At 37.7% G+C, this 26,771-nt stretch overlaps 4 protein-coding genes and 2 pseudogenes across 4 annotated transcripts; 2 read left to right on the forward strand and 4 right to left on the reverse strand.

The window, feature by feature from the left end:
• The first annotated feature begins 878 nt into the window (after positions 1-878).
• Positions 879-4,720, forward strand: LOC149009128 (annexin Gh1-like). The gene is made up of 5 exons (XM_089163322.1): positions 879-1,052; positions 1,955-2,100; positions 2,338-2,556; positions 3,442-3,654; positions 3,964-4,720. Exons 1-5 carry the CDS (start codon positions 977-979, stop codon positions 4,258-4,260), a joined length of 951 nt encoding a protein of 316 aa, XP_089019448.1. The 5' UTR covers positions 879-976; the 3' UTR covers positions 4,261-4,720.
• A 1,389-nt stretch (positions 4,721-6,109) lies between these two features.
• LOC149009129 (uncharacterized) lies at positions 6,110-9,787 on the reverse strand (annotated as a pseudogene).
• A 4,261-nt stretch (positions 9,788-14,048) lies between these two features.
• Positions 14,049-15,702, forward strand: LOC149009130 (cytochrome P450 89A2 pseudogene; annotated as a pseudogene).
• An 810-nt stretch (positions 15,703-16,512) lies between these two features.
• On the reverse strand, positions 16,513-17,082 carry LOC149009131 (uncharacterized). Its single transcript, XM_089160953.1, has one exon. The coding sequence runs from the start codon at positions 17,080-17,082 to the stop codon at positions 16,513-16,515; it is 570 nt and encodes a 189-aa protein (XP_089017079.1).
• A 2,653-nt stretch (positions 17,083-19,735) lies between these two features.
• On the reverse strand, positions 19,736-20,922 carry LOC149009132 (uncharacterized). Its single transcript, XM_089164196.1, has one exon. The coding sequence runs from the start codon at positions 20,703-20,705 to the stop codon at positions 20,082-20,084; it is 624 nt and encodes a 207-aa protein (XP_089020322.1). The 5' UTR covers positions 20,706-20,922; the 3' UTR covers positions 19,736-20,081.
• A 1,202-nt stretch (positions 20,923-22,124) lies between these two features.
• LOC149009133 (uncharacterized) lies at positions 22,125-25,891 on the reverse strand. The gene is made up of 5 exons (XM_089163783.1): positions 25,513-25,891; positions 25,344-25,417; positions 23,600-23,735; positions 23,167-23,478; positions 22,125-22,602 (listed from the first exon to the last, which is right to left on the reverse strand). Exons 1-5 carry the CDS (start codon positions 25,630-25,632, stop codon positions 22,327-22,329), a joined length of 918 nt encoding a protein of 305 aa, XP_089019909.1. The 5' UTR covers positions 25,633-25,891; the 3' UTR covers positions 22,125-22,326.
• Between the last annotated feature and the right edge of the window lie 880 nt (positions 25,892-26,771).

Consider the following 26,771-nt stretch of genomic DNA (forward strand, 5'->3'; position numbering starts at 1 on the left):
TTCAATTTTGAATGGAAGAAATTTGGATCGAGTTCTTGTTAATCGATAATCTTGTTATGGATTTGAATCCATTTGTTTGTCCCAGAAAGTCAGGAGAAGGATGGTGTTGTGTGATGTCTTACTCTCTCTGGGGTGGGCATGTCCTTCAATAAAGGGGAACAATGGACAATCAAGATTTCATGACCAACCAAAAGAAAGAAGAAAAAAAAAAAAGAGTAAAACTCCCTATATTTACAAGAGGTGGTAATAAAGCATAAAATGCTTCAAATGGAAATCGCTTGCAACATTGAAAAGAATATATGTATAAAAGGAACCCTGGGACCCAAAAAGAAAAATCCCCATTTCTCCTTGAATAGTTCACTTTTCTACAAAACCAAAGAGAAGTTTAATGATAAAAACAAACAGAACAAGAGGATCGCCTCAATGATTTGTCATATTTCTTCAGGTTTTTGTTGGTTGTGCCATCATCACTTCCAAATGTGGGACCCGACAACCAACTTGTTTTCTTTGCCACAGCAATATAATAGTGTATCACAGCCCCCTTTTTCCCACACAAGGCTCACCGGTTGTGTGTTGATAGGCAGAAACAAAAAAGGTGAGAACCGGTTAGGGGGGGGGGGGAAGGGGGGGGGGGTGGGAGAAGGTGAAAGAAAACATGGGTTCACGGAACAACGAAGAAGACGAGAGTTTTTTTTTAAGGAATTCGCGGACTGGTTCATTAATTGACCAACGGTAAGCAGAGGTCTCAATGGTCCTGATTTTAGAGAGGGGGGGAATCGGGAGCGCCGCTGGATGGCCGCCCCCGGGGCCAAAGGATTATCCCGAAAATTTCGGATAAGGTAGGAAATGGCCAAAAAATATTTCCCCATCCTCGCGTTTTGTCGTTGACCCACTTCCCTGTCGAGCTCTAATATTTCTTCTGCTATTTGTTTCTCTAGCAGCTTCTTTCCCCCTTTTCCCAACTCTGCACAAAACAATGTCGACTCTTGAAGTCCCCGATTCGGTTCCTTCTCCTTCTGAAGACTGCGAGCAGCTTAGGAAAGCTTTTGCAGGTTTTCGGATCTCTTTCTGCTCTTCAATTTTCTTTTATTCATTTTTAATTTTTTTTATTCCGGCTTCGGATCTGATGCCTTGATATCATCATGTCTCTGGCGGATCATTTGTTCTTGAATTCTCTGACTGTTTTTGATTTTCTTTTAAAAATATAATCGATCTTCAATGCATGGATAATTTTTTTTTGAGTGGATCTGTTAAAGGATAACTACAAAGCTGGTTTTTTCTTGGTAATCTTTTGATCTTTCATTGATCACATTGCTTCTCCTTTTCGAGTGAAAATGTACGGTGCGTCGCAAAGGTTTCACAGTAGGAAAGTCTGTTCGTTTTTTGATTTAGATGTTGATCTAGAATCCTTAGTATGATCGGTAAAATTTCGCCCTTGGTTGTGAAATTTGCTGCATTTCGTTTTATTTGTGTTAATTTGCATTTTTACAAAGCTATATTCATGTCTATGGATCTTGATTGAGTCGTGCTTTCATAGATCACGATCGGAGAGTTAGATCGGATTTGTAACTAGGTATGATCATGTAAATCAGAGTAACAGCCAGAGTATAAGGGAGAATCATGATCCAGATGTATGATTGAATATTAGTGGGGTTTACGGCCCCATTTTGCATAATCATTACGGAGTGAGGGTTTATGCTGCGTGTAGTAAAATATTTATATTTTTTATTTTTTAGTGGGTTAGTTTTCGCTTTCTCTATCTACTCGGAATAGAGTAGATATCCGTGATGTTTTGCATATCCTAGTGGACATTTCATTCACTCTGTTGAAATTCGATTCAAAATTTTGATATTTGGGTATGGCATTGACTTAGTGGAACATGTGTTGTTTTCATTGTATGGTACTGTTTGCATGTTTGAGATTGACTGATGATGAGCAATGCTTGATCTAACAGGATGGGGAACGAATGAGGGATTAATCATATCCATATTAGCTCACAGAAATGCAGCACAGCGCAAGTTGATCCAACAAACTTATTCTGAACTTTATGGGGTAGAACTCCTCAAAGATCTGTACAAAGAACTCTCAAGTGATTTTGAGGTTAGTTTTCAATGTGAAAATTGCTTCCATTCAGCGTTTATAATGTGCATCACAATTGTGTCAATAAAGAAATACCATCAAAAAACTTTCAGGGTTTTTGATTCATTGAATGGCATAATTCCTGCTAACAAGTATTCAGAAGCAAGGTCTTACCCTGTTATCGGAAGGTCGGATTGATCAGTTTTAATACATCTGACTTTCAACTTTTTGACATCCCAAAATGTATGCATTTTGCAGAGAGCAGTGCTGCTATGGACACTGTATCCTGCTCACCGTGATGCTTATTTAGCTAATGAAGCTACCAAGAAGTGGACTTCAAGTAATCAGGTCATTATGGAAATAGCTTGTACAAGGTCCTCAAATGAACTGTTTTTGGCGAGGCAAGCCTATCATGTACGTTTTAAGAGATCCCTTGAAGAAGATGTTGCACATCACACAACTGGGGATTTCCGCAAGGTATAGATGTTGTTATCTTGGCCATTATAATTCGATCCGTGCGAGGACCATAGGAGCTTCCTCAATTGTTTCAGTTTGATTTGAGTGTTCCAATGATGCTGACCCAAACCCACCGTGAGGTTACATCTACCTTTTAGAGAAGGGTGTAGCTAGTGCACTGGCTCCTGCCACTGGCTTTCGGGAAGGGTCATAATATATGCAGCCTTTCTTTGCTTTGGCAGAGAGGCTTAAACTCGAACCCATGATCACTTGGTCATAACGAAGCAACATTTACCATGGTATTAAGGTCAGCCTTTCTACATATGGTATATTTGGTCTTGATTGGAGAAGAATTCTCTTTCTCACTTAATATGCCCCCTCCTCCCACTATTTTCAATCTTTAATATAATTTACATTTTGAAAGGAACATCATATGGGGTGTATCCTTGGATTCTTCCATCAGAGGCACGTTTCAATGCTATATATCTGATGTATCAATGCCTTTAATGATCTCTGCCAAAGTTAAAAGGTGATCTTTGGATTTTAACTCTGTGGTGATGTTGATGTGGAAAAATAGGCTACCATCATCAATAAACCAATGCTGTACATTTCCATGCAACTCAATATCTTGTTCTATGTGCATTTTTCTGGGCAAATCATATTGAATTGATAATTATTAGCAGTTACTATCATGCACGAATGTTTAGTTAGAGATGGTTCATTGTCTGTTATGTTTATCGACCTTGGTTCTGTACTTTACTTGCACCAATTGTTTCCTTTTCACTCCAAATTGGGAGCATATGAGCTAGTTACTTCCATGAAAGAGTCCTACTCCCTGCCCACTTCACTTATTTTTCTCTAAATTTGTACAATTTGGTCCAATGACTGACTTTCATCTGATCCCAGCTTTTAGTACCTCTTGTGAGCTCATACCGCTATGAGGGACCAGAAGTGAACATGACACTGGCAAAACGTGAGGCTAAGATATTGCATGAGAAGGTCAAAGCCAAGGCTTATAATGATGATGAAATTATCAGGATTCTGACCACGAGGAGCAAACCACAACTCAATGCAACTTTCAATCAATACAACAACGAGTTTGGCAATGCTATCAACAAGGTATGGCTGTTGTCCAATTTGAACCCCCATATCAAACGGTCCTTACAAGATCAGTATAGAGATAGCAATGAAAAATATGAAATTTACATTGATGCGTCAAAATGTTTTTGGGTATGGGAGTTCTTCTACGGTGGAGCCACTTATAGGTGGCAACTACAATTAGAATTGTTCGTTATGTGGCAATGGTATATCAATGTTCTAGGCAACTTTCAATTTGATCTCTGATTTTTAGATGCTTTTCCCCACTTCTTTTTTGATTACTGATTTGTCGTCTGTTAGAATATTAACTTTTAGGCTTGTGTTTTATAGGATCTGAAAACTGATTCTAAGGATGACTTCCTTTCACTTCTGAGAGCTACCGTGAAGTGCTTGACCTTTCCAGAGAAGTATTTTGAGAAAGTTCTTAGGCTAGCAATCAATAAGCTAGGAACAGACGAGTGGGCTCTCACTAGAGTTGTTACTACGCGGGCTGAGGTAGACATGCAGCAGATAAGGAAGGAGTACTACACCAGGAACAGTGTCCCTCTCGGTAAGGCCATAAGCGGTGACACATCTGGGGACTATGAGGCAATGCTTCTTGCTTTGATAGGGCAGGGAAAGTCTTAAGCTGTCACTTGGTTGTGTATTTGAGGACGATTATTATTATCTATCTCATAGTTTGCTATGGCCTGTTTGTTCGCAGACCTTGTTGCATCGTCGATCTGGTATTAAGGCGTGCAGTTTTATATTGAACCTTAATTAGTTAATCCAAACCTAATTTGCAGATATTGCTTTTATGTCACGGTTCTTAGATTGTGGTGCAGGCATGCGTGTGCTCAGTGATGAACGCTATGTCTCTGTGGATTTTCACCTGAGGATCCTAACTCGGCTATTCCCCAAGGACCGTATTTGATGTTAGTTAATTGCAGTTTTTGTAGGGTAGAGAATAGTTCAAATCGGAAGGAATTGGCCCACATTACCCCAACCCTAGAAGATTGGATTATCTGGAATTTGAAATTGGCCTCAACTAATTTAAAACCATGCCCGTCACCCTCAGTATACTGATGATCAGCGAAGTGACATCCAATTTATCAGAGTTTTCCACAAGAAAGAATTATTAAAAATTCATTATTTAACGGTAAATTTTTTATCATACCATCTAGGAGTTCCTTTTGAATCCAGGTGCTCACCTGCCGGTAGCTAGCGCCGGTCTCATTGGTGAGAAGTGGTTCCAAGTGTTGAAGACTCGGTGACATATGGCGGTGTCGGAGTGGGGGTGGCGACATGATTCCCCCTTGACATGAGGTCACTGATATATTGCCTCCCCAATGTTGTTTATCTCTCCTATTTTTTGCGTTTTAACTTTATTTTGCTTTTATCTTTGACATTTATGAGTACATTTTGCTTTGTTGTCGCCAACTATTACATTCTTAATGTCAATCAAGCGAGATTTCATACAAATCTGTGAGTTCTCAAGACTTGCAGTTTTGGCCTAATACAGCTGGGCATGTGTCGATTATGAGCATTAGTTTAGGTGATGTTTTAGGTTAAAATAAAGCTCCTTATGTGTTTATTAGCCTCAAGTTAAGCTACACAACAAAATTTAGATTAAATGACCCCAAATACCCCTTGAAATTGGGGGTCGATTTTTTATCGATACTTCTCCAAATGTCGTCCAACATATCGCGACATGTCATGGGGGGGCCCCACCACATTTGACCCGGCTTCAAACCATTGAGAACCAGATCTCATCCGGCTAACCGGTCTTTTCTCACGGTTTCATCTTTCTCCGTTTTCCTGGGGTGGGACGCGCGTTCAGCAAAATATCTCAACTTATTGCTAGAGATATCCCTCATTGAACATTTCTCTTTCCTTTATCAAAATTAACTACGACGTAGTGTAGAATCGAAGTACTAAAACAGGAGACATCATCAGTATTGTATGTAAAGATTATCAGGTTCTCTTATCTCTCAGTTAACTACGACATTCAGTCTGATTCAGCAATTATTGGAGAGTTGGATCCTATTATCTTGGACATCTCTCGACTTATGTCCTCCTTTTGACTCTCGTTGGATTAAGTATATTCCAAGATATACTTGTTCTGTTGCAGATTTTTTGACTAAGGTCACCTATTCAATTGATCTTCCAACTATTTGGTAGGCTATCAATCCATGGTTTACAACTTTATTGGTGTGAAACAGTATTTGTAACTGCTCCTTACTGCAATGATCCTTTTTTTCTACCTAAAAAAGGAAAAAGAATGTATATACAAAAAGATATATCAGATACCTGGCTGATCTGATCCAATGTTTAGGGTTTCTTTTTTCGGATGAATAAATAACTGAAAAAAAAAACCCTATATTCCTTGGAGCTTCTGGTGGTTTTGTGAGTAGAATACAGCTGGGTTTCCCAATTCAGAACAGTTATAACCACATTTGATGATTGAGTTCCCAAAATTTTCGTTGTACAGTGACTACTAAAAGCTGTTCCTTACCATGACAATGATGCCACAGCGCTTCACTACATATACCTGCAGCCATTATGGACCATCAAGAGTTGTTCAGCTGAAAAAGTTTACCTTTTCAAACTTTTCCCACTCTACTTTAGATTTAGCAAACAAACAGTGCCTTAAAAGGTATATGTAATAGTTTCCCACCCATTAATAGAAAGTAACCAGTTCCAAGAGCGAAGTCATCATGGCCAAGGATAATGACTAGGCTTAAAATGAATGCATTTCTGATATCCTGAGGCTACAACACCAGATTTGATTCTTGCAATTGTTTGAATTGGTGATTGGAGATTGTGGAACCTCAAATCATAAATGGTACAAGCTATATGTCCCTGAGTAGTGAAAAGACTGTACATTATGAAAGCATTACCAATAACTAGGTAACCACACTGAAGGGCTGGGCCAGAATCAAGAGTGTTCAGGGCTTCCTGCATATGTCCAAATCATCGTCAAGTCAAGAATCTAAAGAAATTCTCAGAACAACTTTTACTTTGTTAAAGAATTATTTAGTTGTACCCCTTCAACAACCACTAGGATTTGCTAGTTCTTCTTTAGCCAGTTATTGCGCATTGATGGAATGTTCCTTTTTAGATGGCTTTGTCTGTTGTAGCTTCTTATACTTACTAGTTTGAGAAATTCTCAAGCAATTAGACATGAAACTTTTGTAAATAGCTTTAATTTTCTTCTCGTGTCCAACCTAAAAAACAGTCTTCTATTCATACCATTAAGAAGACCATATTTCACTATCTTATACAAGTGTAGCAGCAGGGGATCACAAATCCTTGTCTATAAAACACTTAACAGCTACTTGTAATTAGAAGTGATTAATTTTCTGGTGGGTTGAAAGCACCAAGAGGCCCACCCGGTTATTTTTTTCAATGACTGCAGGAGCACCATCTGCTACATCAAATCCCCATTTTACAAAAAAATGTACGTATATGCTGTCACAATTTTTCTTCTTCTTTTTTGTTAGGGTAGGTTGTGTGTGTTGGGAAGGAAGGATGATGGGTTATCGAAGCACTTGAATGATTTGATACTAGAAACTGAAGAGTGAAAACAGGTTGTCTGGCTAAAAGAAAACCGCTGCTGGCCTCATCAATTCAGGAAAGATGAACAGTATGACATTGTAGAGTTGGTGGATGTAAGTTCAATGAGGTCCTCAATCAGATTAGAGGGGCACAGATAAGAAAACATGACATACCAACACAGTACTATAGTACATTATATTACGGAAGAAACAAATCATAAGACAGGAAAAAAGGGTGTACGTATTTACTGCCGGACCCAAGCCCCAGTAAACGAGGAGGGTTGGTACGTCAGGTCTGCAGCGGGCACTGGAAAAAAAAATCTAGCTAAACTCTTTTACATGGATTTGACCTCATATGATCTACACTATATTGCTTTATGTAGCCATGAGAATGATGAAAAAAACTAATTTTTGACATTTTGCAACAAATCTGTGGAAAAAAGGTCCGCCTAGCATTGTTTAAGTAGATGGAGTAGAATTGGAAACTGATGTCTATGTAACTTCCATCGAGAAGTTGAATAGCATATCCACTACACTCTTAAGAGACAAATGAAGTAATAAAAAATTATTCTGGAGAAGATCCGAGATAAATTATACACATGAAGATTTATAGACCAACATAATTAGCAATTCCATTGGAGAGATCAAATGAACAACATATAGTACCTGCTATGCTATCAACTAATTAGGTGAAAACTGAAAAAATTGGACTTCATACACAGCTTTGTTAACACTAAACAACAAAAATCAATACCTTATTATCTTCACTGCTAAGATATTGCAAGCAGCGCTGGACCACTTGGTTTCCATTCAGATTATTGATGAGATAAATGATACCAGGTTCGAGGGACAAAGTAACCATCAAAATCTGCTGCTTTGCTTTAAGAGTTTCAATCAACTTTTGAACCACCCGAGTGCTGTATTAAAAAATTTTAGAGCAACTTTGCAGTTAAAGGTTTGATGCAAAATTACTAATAAAGCCAGAGAAGTAAAAGGAAGTGCATTAAGCGACATTGAAATACTCTTACCCATGATTATCTAAAGAGATTCTGACAAGAAGCCCTGGTTCTTGTGTTACCATGAGCAGAATCTGCATTCTCTGTTTTTCAGTGCACACATTCAACAATTTTTGAATTAGATAATTCCCAAATGAGTTCATCATTAGTTCAACGACATGCTCAATAATCTCATTGAATATCATTTCCACATCTTCAGCAGTCCCATCATCAAATTTCTGTTGCAAGAACGAACAACCACACTGATCCTTTGCCAAAAAATAAACTTTTCCTTGGACTTCCATCAAGTAATTGAATTTTAATGGCTGAACAGGAGAAGGATAAATCCTTTGAATTATGACCATTTGCTTGCTTGGACGTAGGAACCTGTCCACTATGGGATCTATTAGCAGAGTTGGAACTCTTATCTCGTTGCCGTCCCCTATTATTGTCATTGCTGTCGATGTTTTTGTTTCCTCTTGATGGATGAGCTCCCTGTTTTTCCATAGAATGCAAGCCTTTTCCTTGTATAATTAAGCAATCTTCACAATTGAAAGTCTTGATATTTGGATTACTTCTGATTGAGGGTAAGTATTGAGCAACCCAACTGTCTGGGAGCGCTGGTGCTGTTTTAGTGGAAATTGGGAAGCTCTGCGAGGACGAATTCAACCCTTCTGCATCTAAAGGCATCTTTGCTGTTCTCAACTGGGAAGGACTTTTTGCGCTCAGCATATCTGTGTTTTGGCTTGAACCCACTTCAGTTCTTTGTGAGTATAGGAAATCATCAGTTAGAGAAGGGGCTACATTCAACAAGTGAGTTCCCCTATCGTTGTGGTTCTTACCAAAAGCTGAATCAGAGAAAAACCTATACGAAGTTTCATTGCTTGCATCCTGTTCCATTTGCCGGGATGGAAAATTTAATAGGTCTGAACAGTGAGTTGGCCTAGAATATGTGCCAGAAGAGATATTCAGCCCTGACAAACTACTCATTCTACCCTCCCTCTGCAATCTAAACAATGTAGAACTTGTTTCATCGGCAGAACTCGACGGACCTGCACGAGAAGAGCATTGAAGGCCTCCATGATTTGAAAATTCTTTTCTGTATTCTTCAAAGGACCCATTCTGTCCGAGACGGCCATGTTCAGTGCCAACGGGTGAATGGTTATCGAAATGACATCTATGGGGTGTCTCTACCTTGAACGTTTCTATTGATGAATTGTTGTTTCCACCTCTGATATGCATTCTTCGGAGATATTCAGCTAAACCCAGTTCATTGGTTAAGCTATTACCAGAGTTTCTCCCAGAAGTAGAACCAGGCAAATTTGACTCCAACCATGGTCGATTTAAGTAACAGACATCTCCGTATGGTACCTGGGATATAGTTTCAGACGGCGTCACCAATCCATCGTCGTCGGAGGAGTGTCCAGCGGAGAAAGAGCTCGACGATGAAGCATCAGAACGCAGTGAGATTCCAATAGGAGAGACCAACATATGGTTATTGTAACCATGGCCACCACTTACAGGTAAATGAGGACTGTGTGGTTGGTGATGGTGATGAAGGTTAAGAGATGTTAAATAAGGAATCTCATCCAACAACATTTCAAGCTCTTGGTCTTCCTTCATGTTCTTGGACTTGAGCAGCAGCATACATAACAAGGGAAACAGGGGATAGAGAAGAGGCAACAACAAAAACTCAAAAATGAAAAACCTCTCAAAACCCAGAAACCCACATCAGATATCGATCTGGAATGAATGAGTGGGAACCTCATAAACAAGCGAGATTACCAGTTCTTCTGGGCATTCGAGGTGGTGAAGATCGTTGGCATGAGATGTTAGTGACGATGGAAATTGAATTCCATTTTCACCTCATTTAACCTTACTGTGTGTGGGGAATTTCAGAAGTCAGTGAAACGTGCAAATATGGAGGAAAGAGATGAGACGCGTTTCCATTTATACTTTTATAAGGTCTTGGACTTGGTAGCGCAGATATACGCCGTGATACTGTACTGACGCCATTAAAAACGAGGAAAAGATCAAAAAAACAAACGCACAGAGAAGAAAAGAAACATTTGCCAAAAATAATAAGAAGAGAGAGAAGAGAGAGAGAGCCACAATGAATCACTCACAGTGTGTAAAGTGAACTGAAGGCGTTCCAAAAGCCTTTTCAATCTTTTCCAGGTTTTAAGGATTAAATATTTAATTGAATTGAGATTACCAGGAAACGCGTGAAACGAAAGAACGGAAAATTGCAGAGTTTTACTTTTTCAGCCGTTTTCTCTTCTTCTGACATTTTTGTTTCTTTTCTCACGTTCCAATCGATTTGATGTTTTCAACCCTACACCTTAAGGTGCGTTAGGTTTTTTCGTTGGTTAGCCGTTGGAAGTTAGGAAGTTGGAACCAGACACATTGTAGATAAAAAAAATCCCATTCAAATTTTGAAAATGCTTTTTATTTTTATAAAATTATCTCATTCTCAAAAGCTTTTCATCTAGGATCCAACATGGCTCAGGACCAGGTGAACCAACCAAATCGATGCTTTGGTCTGATTCTGGTTCATTAAACCCTAGTTTGTTGGCCTCATGAGGCACTTTATGGCGAGACACTTCTCAGCAGAAGAAGATTGTTGAGAAGAGAGCCTTCTAGTGATAGTCAACTGTCCCCATAAACTTCTCAGCCAACCTTATAGCAGGTATCCGACAAGTCACTTCCCAAACAAATTAATGTTACAAGAGAACTTTACGCATATCTCTCAAACGTCAATTGTTTCATTAATTTTAGCATTTAATGCATTGAGATTTATTAAATACATATTGACAATCAAGAAGCTTCTCATTTGCACACCGTTTACTCGAGTACCACATCCTACCATTTTGTTTGTCAAAAAGCGGGCTTTCTGTCACATCTATGTCAATGGTGATCTAATCTCCTTACTCGATGGATTATATACAACTGTGAAAGCTTTTGGGAAGATTGGGGTTTAATTTGCTAATCAAACCATGTCCCCCAAGCGATCGCCACCTTCCTCTTGGAATCCATGGATCTGATGGTTAAGCAACATATTCACGATCATAGAGGTATGATGGGAATAAACACGCAAACACTCAATGCCAAAAGTAAGTCCTTCAAGAACATTAACTCTGGTTCATAACTCTTCGGCCAACAACCCAAGAAGACATTCTCTTTGTCTTCTGAGAGCATTTACTTCTTGTGAGGATTTATGTTCAAGAATATCTAACTTAATTATTGGAAGTAGCTTCTCGTCCTTAGAGGCGGCCTACCTTCGATTTTCCTTTTTTTTAGGACCTAATAACCAAGTTCACTCCTTGAACGAACTAGGTGGAGTGAAGTCATATCTTGGAACAACACAACCATATATAAATTTTTTTATCATTTCTATTTAAATTTCATATTGTTTTCACAAAATAATCACTAAAAGATTTTTTTGTCAAAATTTGAAATTGTTTTGATTATATCAATCTAAAATATTTATAGAATCGTGGGGAAAAAAATCATTTTTAATTCAATTTTGAGAAAAAAAATTATTTATATTTATCTTGTAATAGTGGTGGTGTCAACAGAATAATGATTGTGAGTCTAATGATAGCTTCGAGGGGTTGCTTTGTAGGTAATATCAAAACTTCACAAATATTAGATCATAGAGTTCAAATCCCCTTGAGATAAAGGGTAAAGCCTCATTTTGTAATCAAGAAAAAGTTAAAAAACTAACCTAAAAGTGAATTATTTTCGAAATTAAAATCACCGTTAGTGAAATACAATCATACGAAAATTAAATATTTTTTTTCTTTCTCTTTACTCCTTTTCTCAATATATCTTCCAATCTTCCCTCCCTTTTGTCTATTTCTTTTCTTTCTAGACAACCAAACATGGCCGCTATATAAATTGAGATTGAATCTGCGGAATTGCCGGTTCTTATTAGAATTGAGATTTGAATCAATCATGAGCAATCTGGGTTATGCAAAATGAACCTATTCAAATGCGTAGATAGGTTAGAAAGACATGCAATAGATTGATTTCTGACCAATTACTAGTCCTCACTCCGAAATTTGAGACAGATCTCTGGATCTTAGTTCCAGGTTTCTCAATTCAGTGAATCATATTCTTGTAACAGCATCATCTCTTGTTATATATGATTTACTTCTTGAAAAATTAGTGTTGTTTTAAGCTTATCCTCCTCCAGTTTGGTCCAAAATATGTTCATGTAGATATAGAGATCAACCCAGTATATAGAGGAATCACCCTGGACAAAAAGTTTTCAGTGTTTATAATTCTAGATCATGAAAGCAACAAAAATTAGAGAAAATTGTGAGTTTTGAGATCTGAAAGAGAAATTTGAGGAATTAAACCATTTCATCTGCTATGAAATCTTTAAATTCCTTAGTTTTTTGAGTTTGGAGTATCTATGCTATAAAATTAGTGAATGCTAGTTGTTTTAGGGATAATGGACGCATAACTATGAACGGAGATGAACACAGCAAAATCCTGCCTACGTCCACCAGAAAGAAAAATAGTTTCACAAGTTCCAGGAAACCTCACACTATTCTCACACCCACAAAGTATTATCTTTTGTTTCCGTGTCTATTAGGTTATCCCACAGAGACTATTTATAGGGAAACCTAAAACCCTAATCCCTATGTAATTATAAGTTTACCTCAGTACTAGTAATTGACCAAAACCATGTTTTAATTATAAATACAACCAAAACCATAATTACATAGACCCACATAATACAAGACACCCAAACCCAACAAGTTGTCCATTATTAACATCATGTTTCCTTCATCTTGTTCTTTACATCGTTGTTACATCTTGTTCTTTACATCGTTGTTATGAAGACTTGTAAGGCAACATTTGTTATGAATTGTGAGCAAATAAGCATGACTAGGTCTTTGTCCATATCTCATTTGATGATTTATGGGTTGAACGATTAAAATTATTCACACGTGCTTTAATGCTTACGAGAGCGGTAAGATTTTGTTTGATATTTAAAAATGAATTATAATCTATAATACGTTACATGTAAAATTCTATTGAAAAAGGACAAGAAATTAATTATAAAAAATTTAAAATTTGAAGAGTCATTACTTGAAGTCCACTGTAGTATTTGAGTTGAATTTTCATTATTAATAATAACAAGCAATCTTTGACCTAGCGCCCTCGCTACGCAATGTTCGGACTTTTTTATCGAGTGCGATCTATGTATTAGCTTTATGCACTACCAGCGCAAGTACTGCCCCGTCAGCGGAGCCCCACCGGAGGCCTAGTATAATCCACAGAAGCCGGTAGCACTCATGCCCAGGCCAAAGAGCACACAACTGTCCAATGCAAGAAACAGAAGAGCAGAAGAGATTTGAACATGGAACATGGAACATGAGGTTTTACCAAACCACTTGGGAATGAGCTTGGGACCACTAGAACACCACCCTGTCAACCATCCTAATTGACAACTTGTATTTTGTGACTTTAAAACGTTTTTCTTCGAAAACAATTACTTTTATCATTATATATTTTAGAGCAAATTACATTGGCACTTGAAAATGGAGACTTTAAAAGCACTGATACGTCATTTTATGTTTAAAAAACACAAGACAATCAAAATTGAATACTGAATTCTAACACGTTAAGACAATGTATATATGAATACTGAATTCTAACACGTTGATTTGATTGAATTCAAATAAATGTTGATAACCATGCCTTGGTTTTTTTTTTTGGTGAAAGTTGATATTCATGCCTAATGACTTGCAGACAAAGTCAAGCTTTACTCAGTGAAAATCAATTAAACAATTTTATAATTGAGGTGTTAATTGATCTGACTTGCCCTCATCGTATCCCTATATCATACACCACTCCTGCGCATCAACGATCGATCACCACCATTCTAATTTTCATTAATTTGTCTAGTTCGATCAGAGCTCTAATGGAGCTCTGGTTCATCCTCTTCCTTTCACTCTGTCTTTGTGCAGCTTTCAAATCCTTCCTCTCTATCTCCTCCCATGGCAAAGCCAAGCAAACAAAGCTCTCCCTCCCACCAGGCCCTCCTAAAGTAGTTATAATCTGTAACTTCCTCTGGTTTTACAAATACTTCTCTGACATTGGAACAAGTTTTATTCACAACTTCCATCTCAAGTATGGCCCCGTTGTTACTCTCAACATTGCCTCTCAACCAGCCATTTACATTGCAACCCATTCTCTAGCTCATCAAGCTCTAATCAAGAGCGGCGCCGCCTTCGCCGACCGTCCACCGTGCACTGAATCCGGCAAGATCTTCACTAGTAACCAACACAACATCAGCTCTGCTGCCTATGGTCCTCTTTGGCGAGTCCTACGTCGGAATCTCATTTCAGAGATCCTCCATCATTCTCGTGTTAAAAACTATTCTCATGTACGCAAATGGGTTTTGCAGATACTCAAGAAACGGCTCAATTCCCACGTTGGATCAGGAAAGCCTGTGCTTGTAATGGAGGATTTTCAGTACATGATATTCTCTTTACTGGTTTTCATATGCATTGGGGATAAACTTGATGAGAAGCTCATTAGCGAGATTGAAGACGTGGAGAGGAAACTATTTGATCTATTTCACACCTTCAATGTTCTTGAATTCTTCCCTTCTTTTGGGAAAATATTCTACAGAAATCGTTGGCAGCAATTGCTTGAAATGCGAAAAAGAGAAGATTCCATCATAATCCCTATAATAAGAGCCCGGAAAGAACGAAAGAGTCAGAACCCAGATGATGAATTCTTCTTCGTCTCTTATGTTGATACGATGTTCAATCTTGAAATCCCAGATGATGATGAAGGGGGAATGAGGAAGCTTACAGAGCAAGAAATGGTGACTCTTTGCTCAGAGTTTCTTAATGCAGGCACTGACACAACATCTACAGCTCTGCAATGGATCATGGCTAACCTTGTGAAGCACCAAGAAACCCAGGAGAAGTTGTATTCAGAAATCAAAAGAGTAACTGAAGAAGGAAGAGAGGTCAAAGAAGAGGATTTGATGAAGATGCCATACTTGAAGGCAGTGGTGTTGGAAGGGCTAAGGCTTCACCCACCAGTCCATATCGTGGTGCCACATTCTGTCACAGAAGATCTTGTGTTTGATGGTCATATCATACCAAAAAATGCTACGGTCAATTTCATGGTAGCACAGATGGGGCGGGACCCAAAGGTTTGGAAAGATCCTATGGAGTTCAAACCTGAAAGATTCTTATTGGGTGGTGACGATGATCAAAGGGTAGTGTTTGATATGACAGGGAGTAGGGAGATTAAGATGATGCCGTTTGGTGTAGGGAGGAGGATTTGCCCTGGACTTTCATTAGGTGTTCTACATCTGGAATATTTTGTTGCAAATATGATTAGAGATTTCAAATGGACGGCTGTTGAGGGAGTTGGTGTTGACTTGTCAGAGAAGCAAGAATTCACTGTTGTCATGAAAAAACCATTGCAAGCTTATATATCTCCAAGGATGAATTAAGAATATTCTTGTCCCTGTAGATTGTATATATTGCATATATTGCAAAGGGAGGTGACTTTTATTTATAAAGAAGAAGCTTCAATCTTTAAGTATTGATTTTTGTCAACTAGGTCACTCTTGTGGAGTTCATTTATAACTTGTTGCTGAAGATGTGAAGTCGTTTTTAAATTCCTTCAAACGTCTTAATATTCAATGCTTATATCCTAATGGGCGTCTTAATTTCGTGACAAACACCCTAAGAAGGAATAAGCCATGTCTATATTTTCAATCTTAATTATTTTTTATTTTATTATTTCAAAAGTATTTTTCTCTTAAAGCAATTACTTATGAATGTATATCTAATCAACAAATTGCTTTCTTAACTTAAAAATAAAGGTTGAACAAGAAATGATTTTTTTAAAATTATTTTTAATAACACTTTTTTATGATTATATTGTTTTCAAAATAATTTCACGTGGATGATAAGTCATAATATATTTTTCAATAATTGTTGATTTTCATGCCATATGTTATGATTTACTCAATGTAAAGAACCCTAACCCTCAACCCTTTTTTTTTTAAAATAAAAAATAAAAAATCTCAACCTACCTACAAAACTTGAAAGAGAAAATCCTTGCACTTGCATCTGCCATAATTGCCATAGTTTTCAGTGAAGGTTTCTCTTGGAGGAGACTATTACATATATCATTATGTAAAGTTGATTCATTAAGAGATGTTGGTCATTACGTCTATGCAATCCCGATATTTGAACCTTCGAATTGTAATCGAAACGAAGTCAAATCAATATATTCATGTTAATCCCAATTCAGGCCATTCTGGAGCAGAGCCCAATTAAGGTAAGGCAGAAAAGCTTACACTATTCTCCGTCTACCGAGGAGAACATTACAAAAAGGTCATCAACTTCATAGTCTTCATCTTGGCAGCCACTTCTCTCCTTCACCATCTCCATCGTTGCAGGGCCTCGAACCTTCATCTCTACATGCAGTGCAGGTGGTTTGAGCCCTTGAAGAACATGAACATGACTGTCGTTTCTAGTAGATACCATCTTAACCCATGTGTTAATTGTCAGCTCAGACGATTCCAAGACGTCTTTCCACCTAATCTCTGCTATACCCAGAAGCTTGGAACTTCGAAATTTGCTGAGAAATGGAGTTTTGTCTCTCCACCGAAGCTCCAACACCATAGTTTGTTTCTTGAGTTCGTCAACGCAGTCTTTGGTTGCTGAACATTCCAAGGAGGTGAACTCGTTCCAATAGGGATGATTCGTTGCTGGAATCTCGCGACTGTTGAGTCGAATAGTCTCATTATTTCCTGCACAGAAAAAGTATCTCACAAAAAGCGTACCTGTTGATATGGATTTGGTGTTTGCTGCTTCTATGATTCTCACTTCACAGTTAAGAGAGGAGTTCTCTTGAGTTGCAGCCATTGATTCATTACGAGCAAGGAAATATACACATTCATACAAATATATGTAGGAGAGAAGTTAAGAATGCCACCACAGAACACGTCAAACTTAGTTAAAAATAAAAGAAGCATGGATGGTATTTTTCATTCTTAGTTTTATTTTAACCAGCAAGGATGGGATTTATTCAACTATAATGTTTTTGTTATAGTTTTTATCTTTCCAAAAGAAGTGGAGATTGATGGGATGGGATCATTTGTTCTCAATTTAATCTTATAAAAAAACTTAAGCAACAGTGTTGGATGTAGATTTTAATATTCTTTAATAAGTTTCTTGGTCAAATTTCCAAAAATAAGATAAGGTTTTGGAGGCATATTTCAATATACATGCAATTTTTTTATAAAGAAGATTCAAAAGTTTGTTTGTTTGTTTTTTATTTATTTTGTTGTCTCTTAACAGATAGTAGAGTTTTGTGGTCATAAAGGCATGATCCATGAGATTCTCTTGAGTAAAGCATGATCATTGCTCTCTATTTTATTTAATTTTATTTTTATTTCTGTTTCTTAAATTTATCCTTTAGCTGAAAATGATAAAAAGGCAAGTGTATGGAATTAAAAAAGTGATTAGAAAAAAAATGTAAACAATTCTAAGCTTTTCGTTATAGATGAAAATATGTTTTTTTATGATAATTCTATGTTAGCAAAATGCTTCGAAAAAGTCAACTATGTATTTTGATCAACCCATTTGAGATAGACAAGGTGAGCAGGTAACAAAAGAATTTTCTTTTCCCCCTTTCCTTAAAGAGGAATTTCTCTTTTGAGATGATAAATGTTTGTTATTAGGTTAGGTTATCACATTTGATTGATAATCCTACATGATTAATGAATTCCCCTCCCTTAAAACTAGTATTTTTTTATATAAAAGGATAAATATTTTATATATACAGAGATTTTTTTGGTCTCGAAAAGATTCAAGTTCTTGACTTCATACTATATGAAGAGTAGTTCTCCACCAATTGAAGCAACCCCAAGCAATGATTTTCGCTATGTTACATAAACTTATTTTTTCCTTTACTCATATTTGGTATCCATCTTTATTTTCTATGTAAAACTTCTATTTTTTTATTTTGTTGCCAACCCCAGTTTTCAAGGCTTTGCCCTGACTAATCCGGTGTTCGACTCGGGTTGCACACCTGGCTGTGGTGGGTGAGTCTCCTAATAGGGATTTTTCTCATCCATAAGATTTTGATATCAAAACCTTGCGTAAGCGGACCAAGCTGCTTACCACTTGGACCAATCCCCGTTGGTTGTAAAACTTCTATTTGAAGGAATAGATAATTATATTAAACAAAATATAAATCAAGTGCATCAAAGGCGTGCTAATACGGAAACTCTACCCATGAGAATCAAAATCCCCAACGAATTTTAGAGTTTGTATCACTTTAATGTTCATTGAAGACCTAATCTAGTAATCTACCTCCCATCTTGAAAATAATGCATGCAAATATTTCTAAATTTTCACAAATTTTCTGGAGTTTTCCACCCATTTCTTCAAATTTCTCTCCATCCAGATATGATAAATTATTATCACAAAAACCATGATAATTAACATCATTTCAGACATGGATGGTATTACTATGCTTAATTTGTGAGACACTGCCCAACCTCAAGACACAAAGTTTTGAGTTCTGAGTAATCTCTGATTCCTTAATTGTCATATGCAGCTTTAGATTTGAGAGCTCCATATGTGCATAGCATGACATTCAACCATGGAAGTTAGTTAATTTGACTCAATTATTTTTCCCTTTTTGTTTGAGCTTAGTATTATTCCATCTCCTAGCATGTTGAATTTTCATTCCAAAACTGCACTAGACTCAAGAGTTAGTATTAGAGAGAATTTTTCTCCCAAGGAAATTCTTACATGGAAAAAAAATTCTACGGTATTAAACATCTGAGCAATCTTGTGAATAATTAGTCTATCACATATCAAACGCTCACACTGCGTCTCTTTCATCTGCTCCATCGTTTTTCTGGGACTTGGATCTTCATTTCTACTTGCAGTGCAGGTGGGTTTAAGCCTTCAAGAACATCAGTGTTTGTGCAAACCATGTTAACCCAGATGTCAATTTTCAAGTCTGATGATTCCAGCACAACTTTCCATTGTATCTCTGCAACACCCAAAAGCCTAGACTTCGAAATCTCCCACAACTAAGCTTAAATAGGAGACTCTGTTTTTTGTGTTCCTCTATGCAGTCTTTGGTTGCAGAACACTCCAACGAAAAGGACTTGTTCCGGTAAGGACGACTTGTCCATGGGATCTCCTGACAGTTGACCCGAATGGTTTCGTTATTATTCCTTGCACAGAAAGAAAGAAAAAAAAAAAAAAATCGGACAAAAGTTTGTCTCTTGACTGGTAGTAGAGTTTTGTGGTCAATGAAGCATGATCCATGAGATTATTTGGAATAGAGCACGATCATCACTTTTATCTTATTTAATTTTATTTCCGTCCTTTTTTTCAAGCTTATCCTTCTTCTTCTGAAAATGATAAAGAGGTTAGCTTATAAGGAATGAAAACGATATTTAAAAAAAATATAAAAGACAGTTGCGTCACAGAGCTCTAGGCTATATGTGCATAAGAGCTCCGAGAATTGAAATCCATCACAGGTTGCTTAGTTAGTTGGTAATGACTAATACCTTTTACAGATCAAATTTATAATTTATATAATTTTAGTTAGAAAAGATGAACAATCCTGATTGAAGGCTTAATCTACCTCTGAATCTCTGATCTTGAATGTAATGTATGCATTTCTAAATTTCACAAAATTTCTCCACAAATTCCTCTCAAGTACATGCACCTTGAGATTGAAAGCTTCGTATTTGCATAGCATTACAATCAAACATGTAAGAGAGAGACAGAGAGCCACATGAAAGAATCAATTTAAACCAAGGAACTACTTAAATTCTTCCATGAATAAGAATCTGGCCCTATGAGATATTAAAATTCAGAGCAATTTTGTGAATACATCATAAATCAGGCGCAAATATTGCGAAAGTATCTTCTCCTTTGCAGCCTTCCCTTCCACATCCGCATTCGTCACACTCACACTGCGATTTTCTCACCGGCTCCATCGTTTCGGGGACTCGAATCTTCATCTCTACGTGCAGTGCAGGTGGATTGAAGCCTTCAAGAACATCACTGTCTGTAGCAACCATGTTAACCCAGGTGTCAATTCTCAACCCAGATGATTCCAGCACGTCTTTCCATCGTATCTCTGCCACACCCAAAAGCCTAGAACTTCGAAATCTGCCAAGAATTGGTTTTGTGTCTTTCCACCTTAGCTCGAACACGACACTCTGTTCTTTGAGTTCTTCTATGCAGTCTTTGGTTGCAGAACACTCCAACGAGAAGGACTCGTTCCAGTAGGGACGACGACTCGTCGATGGGATCTCCCGACTGTTGATCCGAATGGTTTCGTTATTATTTCCTGCACAGAAGAAGTATCTAACAAAAAGCGTACCAGTTGAGGTGGATTTAGCTATTTCTGCTTCAATGATTCTCAGTTCACACTTGAGAGACGAAATATCTAGAGAAACCACCATTAATTCAACTTTCTGAGCAAAATTATCCTTATCATGTGCATAATACATGGGTTTCAATGTTCAATATTATAGAGACATCATGAAAGGAAACACACCTACAAGAAGACAGAGAGAAAATGTACTCAAACAAGCTAGTGCCCTTACAGAATCTGAAGTAGCCAACAATTTAAACTCACAGGCTCAATAGTTTGCCCTTTCACTGGCAGTAAGGGCATGCATGCATGATCCATGAATGAGATTATTCAATGAAGAGCATGATCAACGCTTCTATTTTGTTTAATCCCATCTTTGACTGGAAAACAAAATTAGCTAGTATATAATGGATTATTATGATGAAACAAAAAGGTAAATATCAAATAATATTAGCATAGTATTTTATCCAATTTTTTTAAAATTTAATCACAACTTTTAGATGTGATTTATAAATGGATTTCAACCATTTGATGTGATGTTGTGACACATGTCATCTATCTACAAGAAAATGAATAGTCTATTTCAAAAACATTGGTTACAAGGGGCTTAAAGTAGAGTCCGGATCACCGACCCCGACGGGGAGCTCCCCGAAGCTTCATGACCACATATATCAGTGGGGCCCATGGTGAAAAACACTTTTTGGAAAAAAATAAAAAATAAAAATTTTTTCAACACTAGTGGGACCCACTGATTTTTGTGGTCAGGAAGCCATGGGGAAGATCCGGATTCCTTAAAGTAGTGGGTGATCAAAGGTGCTGAAATAAGAGAAATGAAAGTAGAGTGGAGCCAAAATCTAACCTCCTCTGTGACTTGGTCAAAATGAAATGGTGTTAACTATTGAGGGTTGAATAAATAATCATTTTACCAATAACAAATAACTTCAGTAGATAGTAGATACACCTACCCATAATTTACAGATGACATGCGGTTTACGCTTCCATAATTGGAGAAGTGTGGATCATCCACCATCCTTGTACACTTCACAAGTGATTAAACACCTTCTTTTATTTCCATAAATGGCCTGTATACTGCCATTTACGTTTACGAATGGCATCTAGCAAAACCAATTGAAAAATCCAACCAACCATAAGTGAAGTGCACACAAACTGGTAGGTGGTTTCTCTTTTCTTTACTTTATTTTATCTTAATATAAAGATTTTTTTAAAAAATTTTCCGGTAAGATACGGTTACGTGGTCAGGCTCCCAACTTCCTGTAAATCCATCTCCAGGTATGGCTGCAGATATAACATATCAACCTACCCAGAAAAAAGAAAGGAAAAAGAAAAAGTGTATATACAAGTAGCTTATCCAATACACAAGTTTATAGTTTTAAGCATATCAAGTCTTCTGGTTTCCTGCCCTCCCAGTTCCTAACATAAAATCTTGCAATTCATTCACTCAACATACCTGTGAGAAAATATATCCAGCTACAGACAAAGTTAGAAACTAGCTCCAGGCCTCCAACATAATATTAGTAAGTGATTGGAACGCAAATTAGAGAACAGTACGCTCTTGTTTGGATGTTAAAGACCTAAATATATTAAAGAACCACACTGCCATCTCAATTCACCACATCAGGCACGTCGGAAAAACAATCAACAGTCAACGTGCAGAGTATCTTTCCCAATTGGATCAAGACAACCAAACCATGGACAGATAATAATTAAGAGTAAAATAACATGGTTAGACAAGGGGGTTAAACAAGAGCAATGCTACTCTCCCCACCCGGAGGCTTGCGAACTCCGCCTAAGTAGTCTCTGTTGGGTGCCTTCCCATCGGCAAAGATGTCACTGCCACTCATCTCACGCATTTTTGCTGCACTAAGAGACTTCTCAGCAGACCCTGGAGGGGCATCCCCTTTGAAGATGTCATTGCCACTAAGCTCATGAAATTTCTGATTATGAATCTTCTTTGCCGTCTTCGTCAAGTTTTCTTCCTCGCTAAACATGAGATTACTCTGACCTCCCACAGGCTTGAAAATTGAAAACAAGTTAGATATCTGAAGGGAAAAAGCAACAATGAACAAGAAATTGCTCACACAAACAAACCAACCAAATAAACAAAATCAGTGATAAGGGAAGGACCCAATGAAGTATTGGATACTTGCTGAGAATTAGTAACCAACAAAGGCCAACTTCCCATCGGCCTGTTGCCATACCATATAACATTGGCGGTGTATAAAGCCAACTGAACACAATCGACCTATCATTCCTGTTCACCCATCATGACATTCTCTCCCACCTTCCCCCCCCCCCTCTTCTTTTTCTCCTACCAGGTAATATGTGCAACATTGATATACTGTCTTACAAGGATTTCCTTGTGGGCCATCTCCTGCCCTCCCCATAGATTTAGATTAAGCTAGACCAATACCAATTTCCAGGTTGATCTAATATCAGTGGATTGGTATGGACAAAGGGTCAAATGGTTTCTGGAAAAGTGAAGGGTTGGGGGGGGGGGAGAAACGAGCATTTTCATCTGATATGGGCAGATCCGGATTTGAGGATCCATAACTATCTCACACAATTAACTTACTCACATTAGACACTTTGACAGATGTGTGTACACTTCGTGGTTCCGGCTCCCCCATGTCAATGCTCCCTTTCAGATCCACAGATCGTGCAGCCAAAGGTTGAGGTGTAATCTCGGGCGGAGGGCCAAATATATCATGTCCACTAAGCTCCTTGCACTTAGCATCAGAATGCAGTTTGCTCAGTTTTGAGTCCAACTCGTTTTCAAGTGTACCACTAAGCTCTCGCTGCTTTGCCACCTCAGGTAGTGATATTGGCTTCTTAGGAGACACACTCTCTTCTGGACCAAATGATATCTGGCTGATACCACGAACAGTTTGCTGAAAGAGCGACAGTGAAACAAATTTTGAATTAGTGAATCCTTTGAGCAATTAAAAACAGCATGGTCACAATGGATTCTGAAGGACTGCCTTCACCCACTAGAGTTGAATAAATAAGCACCTGGTACATTTGTACCCCTGATCGGTTACTGGGGGTAGCGTTGGTGCTGCCAGAATCTGCATCACCGTTTTCACTTTCAGCCTCAAAGATACCGCTACCTGTCATCTCCTTCCATTTAGGTCCTGAGCATGGTTTCCTGGGAGATACAAATACTCAGTTCCAGCAAGTGGCACCCCCCCCCCCCCCCCCAAAATTTTAAAGAGGAATTTTTTTTTGATTATTGTACTCCCTATAAACATGTACAGAGCGTATCTCGACTAAAGAAAACTTAATTAAAAACAAAGAAGTTATTTTTAAGTCCTTTCGTATGATCTATGGTCCTAGAATCCCGTAGCAAGTAATTATGAAAAAAGTCAATATGCCAAAGCTAACCCTTAATAGATTGTCCATAAGCAAACAACATATTTAAATTATATAAAATGCTTGTCACCAAAATAGAAACAAGTTTGCCCCAGAACCCATGAGCAAAAGGAAAAACGAAGGAAGGATAACATGCAGCTAACTAGTTAGCAGAGAGTATAAATACCACTTATTGCACAAAGTTGCAGTGTCTGAAGATTTCATCATAATGTTACTTCACAACAATTCACATCCAAGGAATTAGAATTAGAGTGTGCGGCACTCCAGCAAGCAAGAAAGTCAAATATTTTAATAAATCAGACCAACTGTTCTACAATTCATAATGTAGAAAGATCAAGAACGCACACTTTCTGTCTCCACCTTCTCAGACGTATCAATACCAACATTCTATTCCAATCCAGATACAGATATGAAGTTCATGATCAAATCCAAGATTTAGCACAATAGACAGTTCAGCTCATAAAGAAAATTTTATAAGGAAATTCAATGGAAGTAATACTTTAATTACTCTCAATACAGATGAGGCCACTTGGATGTCGAGGAGACTAAAATTAGCAGGAGTCAGCGGAAAAGGAAAAACATATAGATTCAGGAGAAAGTAATGCACAATGAATGAATAAGAGAATCAGGACAGACCTAACCAAATCCTGGTCTATGGAAAATAAAATCACAACATTCAAGCCAAAAAGAAAATGACATACAGGATTTGTTTGAATCAAACAAAATTTTCTACAAGTAACATAATCTTTTGGGGCATAATCAGGAGCCTTTATTAATGTTCCTAATTTAAGCTTCCATAGAAATATACAGGAACGGTAAAAATCATCCGTATTGCAACACATGGAACAAAGTCTTTCCATTTTATTTAGTATAGAATTATCGTTTATAGCAAAATATTCATTCCAAGGGAACAATGGAAAAGCTAAGAACATGTTCAGAGCAAGATAGGGACTGAACAGTCATGGCTCCAGCATAGCTAAGGAACTTGATAGGGCAAAGACTCATTACACAATTTTTTAAGAATTCAATTAAAAGATACCTATGAGATCTGGAGGAAAATCTGAAATCCAGGAGGAGATGAGTGGAGGTAGAATAGAAGTATAGAACCATGCATGATACTATTTCAAGATCGATGTGCTAGCAAAAACAAGTATACAAAGACATAATGTCAACAGATCTAATAGCGCATGCAGTCCATTGCAACCAAAAATCTCAAAATTGGAAATCAGTAAACGCGAAAGCTGTAACCAATGTCAGCAAAAAGCTGAACATCCAAGAACAAGAACTCCATACGAGTCTCGCTGGACTTCCGAAACAGAAGGAATCATAACACAAACAAAACAATCGACACACTCAAGACTCAAGGCTCGGTTACAAATCTCACCTTTTATTCAAGCTCTCGGCTTCCTCATCAGTAACCTGTCCTCCGAAAAGCACTTTACTGATCCTGCCAGACGGCTGAAATTCTCCGAACAAAGAAGAAGCTGAGTCACTAGAAAACCAGGTAAACGACAGAAAGGAAAGAATATATAAAATTTTCCTTGAACACATACCTGGTGATCTCGGACCACAGAACGTGAAGCAGAAGTTGCAGAATCACCTGAATTCTCTGGCCAGGTAAGCAGATCTGCTGTAGATGTGTGAGGATTCCTCACCGGAGTAGTTCTCTCCATTCTTTATTTCTCTAGCACAGAATGCTAGGATTTTGAAACTGCAAAATGAGGAACACAAGCGAGATTACTCACGAAACCAGTAAATCAGAGATTTTTCCTGCGCCGCCTCAATCTCACGCCTTCTCTGTGACCGCGAATCACTTTAACAAGCTTTTTCTTGATGTGGTAGCTCTGTGAGTAGAAGTGGAGAGAAATAGTGAAATACAGAACGGCCCATTTGCTCTGATTCTGGGTTTTCTCTCACTTCACGCACAAAAACAGCTCAAGATTCTGGAAATGACATGGCTGTCCTCTCTTCTGGGATTATAGGATATTAGGACTTAACCACGTATAATTCAAAAATTATATAAATTACACTTAATTCTTTCCGATTTGAATATTAAGTGTAATTAAATTCTATAATAATTCATTAAATACTTACTGAGAAATTCCTTCTAAGGAAAGAAGCGAAACATTATCCGAATCCCCACCGTGACGAATTTTAAACTCTAAATTCGAATGAATGGTCCACAGCCATGGATATGGACGCTGGCTCGATATCATCGTTCCGGAATCTCTGAAATGGAACTGATAGATTACGGTGCATTTTAGCGTAATATGATAAGTCACTTAAAAGAGTCGTCGATTGATTTGTTGTTCACCATCTGGTGTCTTACGTGGATTATCAAGTATTCTAATGTGTGATTTTGGGTAGAGTCTATAGATATTGCTGTTAGGGCATATGTACTCTATCATAGTTAAAAAAACAAAGTAACTGACAGGTGGCAGTCACTAGAAAGGAGTTGACGGGGATGAAATTAGTTAAACCGTAACCTCGTCGAGTCAACTTGACATCTACAAAGAAATTAGAAAAGGTAAGGCCCCACGACATTGATTTACCAAAATAGCCCTTATCGACTTGGCTTTCCCCTAGAAATAAAATAACCCTCTTTAGTTAGCATTACATTCTTCCGAAAGAATAAAAAAAAAAGGGGCACTTTCGTCTTGTAAATGATTAGTTTAAAATGGATTTATCCGTTACAGAGATGTGCTAATCAACGCAGGCTTACGGTGCGCCCCATATCACGGAGCAGGGATTTATTTCTGAAATTACTTAAAAGCCCCTGATAGCAACAATAGAAAATAAAGCCAATCAAGAA

The sequence above is a fragment of the Hakea prostrata genome, chromosome 7, assembly GCF_041222555.1.
Source record: "Hakea prostrata isolate BN-2017 chromosome 7, UWA_Hpros_2, whole genome shotgun sequence".
Taxonomy (NCBI): Eukaryota; Viridiplantae; Streptophyta; class Magnoliopsida; order Proteales; family Proteaceae; genus Hakea; species Hakea prostrata.

Bases quoted from the DNA above. Each gene is read 5' to 3' on its own strand.
- LOC149009132 (XM_089164196.1), bottom strand. From the start codon at position 20,705: ATGTATTATGCACATGATAAGGATAATTTTGCTCAGAAAGTTGAATTA.
- LOC149009133 (XM_089163783.1), bottom strand. From the start codon at position 25,632: ATGGAGAGAACTACTCCGGTGAGGAATCCTCACACATCTACAGCAGAT. The intron at 23,736-25,343 runs GTGAGATTTGTA...TGTATCTCCCAG, and splicing joins GCCGAGAGCTTGAATAAAAG to GAAACCATGCTCAGGACCTA. The intron at 23,479-23,599 runs GTGCTTATTTAT...TCGCTCTTTCAG, and splicing joins CAGGGGTACAAATGTACCAG to CAAACTGTTCGTGGTATCAG.
- LOC149009131 (XM_089160953.1), bottom strand. From the start codon at position 17,082: ATGGCTGCAACTCAAGAGAACTCCTCTCTTAACTGTGAAGTGAGAATC.
- LOC149009128 (XM_089163322.1), top strand. From the start codon at position 977: ATGTCGACTCTTGAAGTCCCCGATTCGGTTCCTTCTCCTTCTGAAGAC. The intron at 2,101-2,337 runs GTTAGTTTTCAA...TGCATTTTGCAG, and splicing joins AACTCTCAAGTGATTTTGAG to AGAGCAGTGCTGCTATGGAC. The intron at 2,557-3,441 runs GTATAGATGTTG...ATCTGATCCCAG, and splicing joins CAACTGGGGATTTCCGCAAG to CTTTTAGTACCTCTTGTGAG.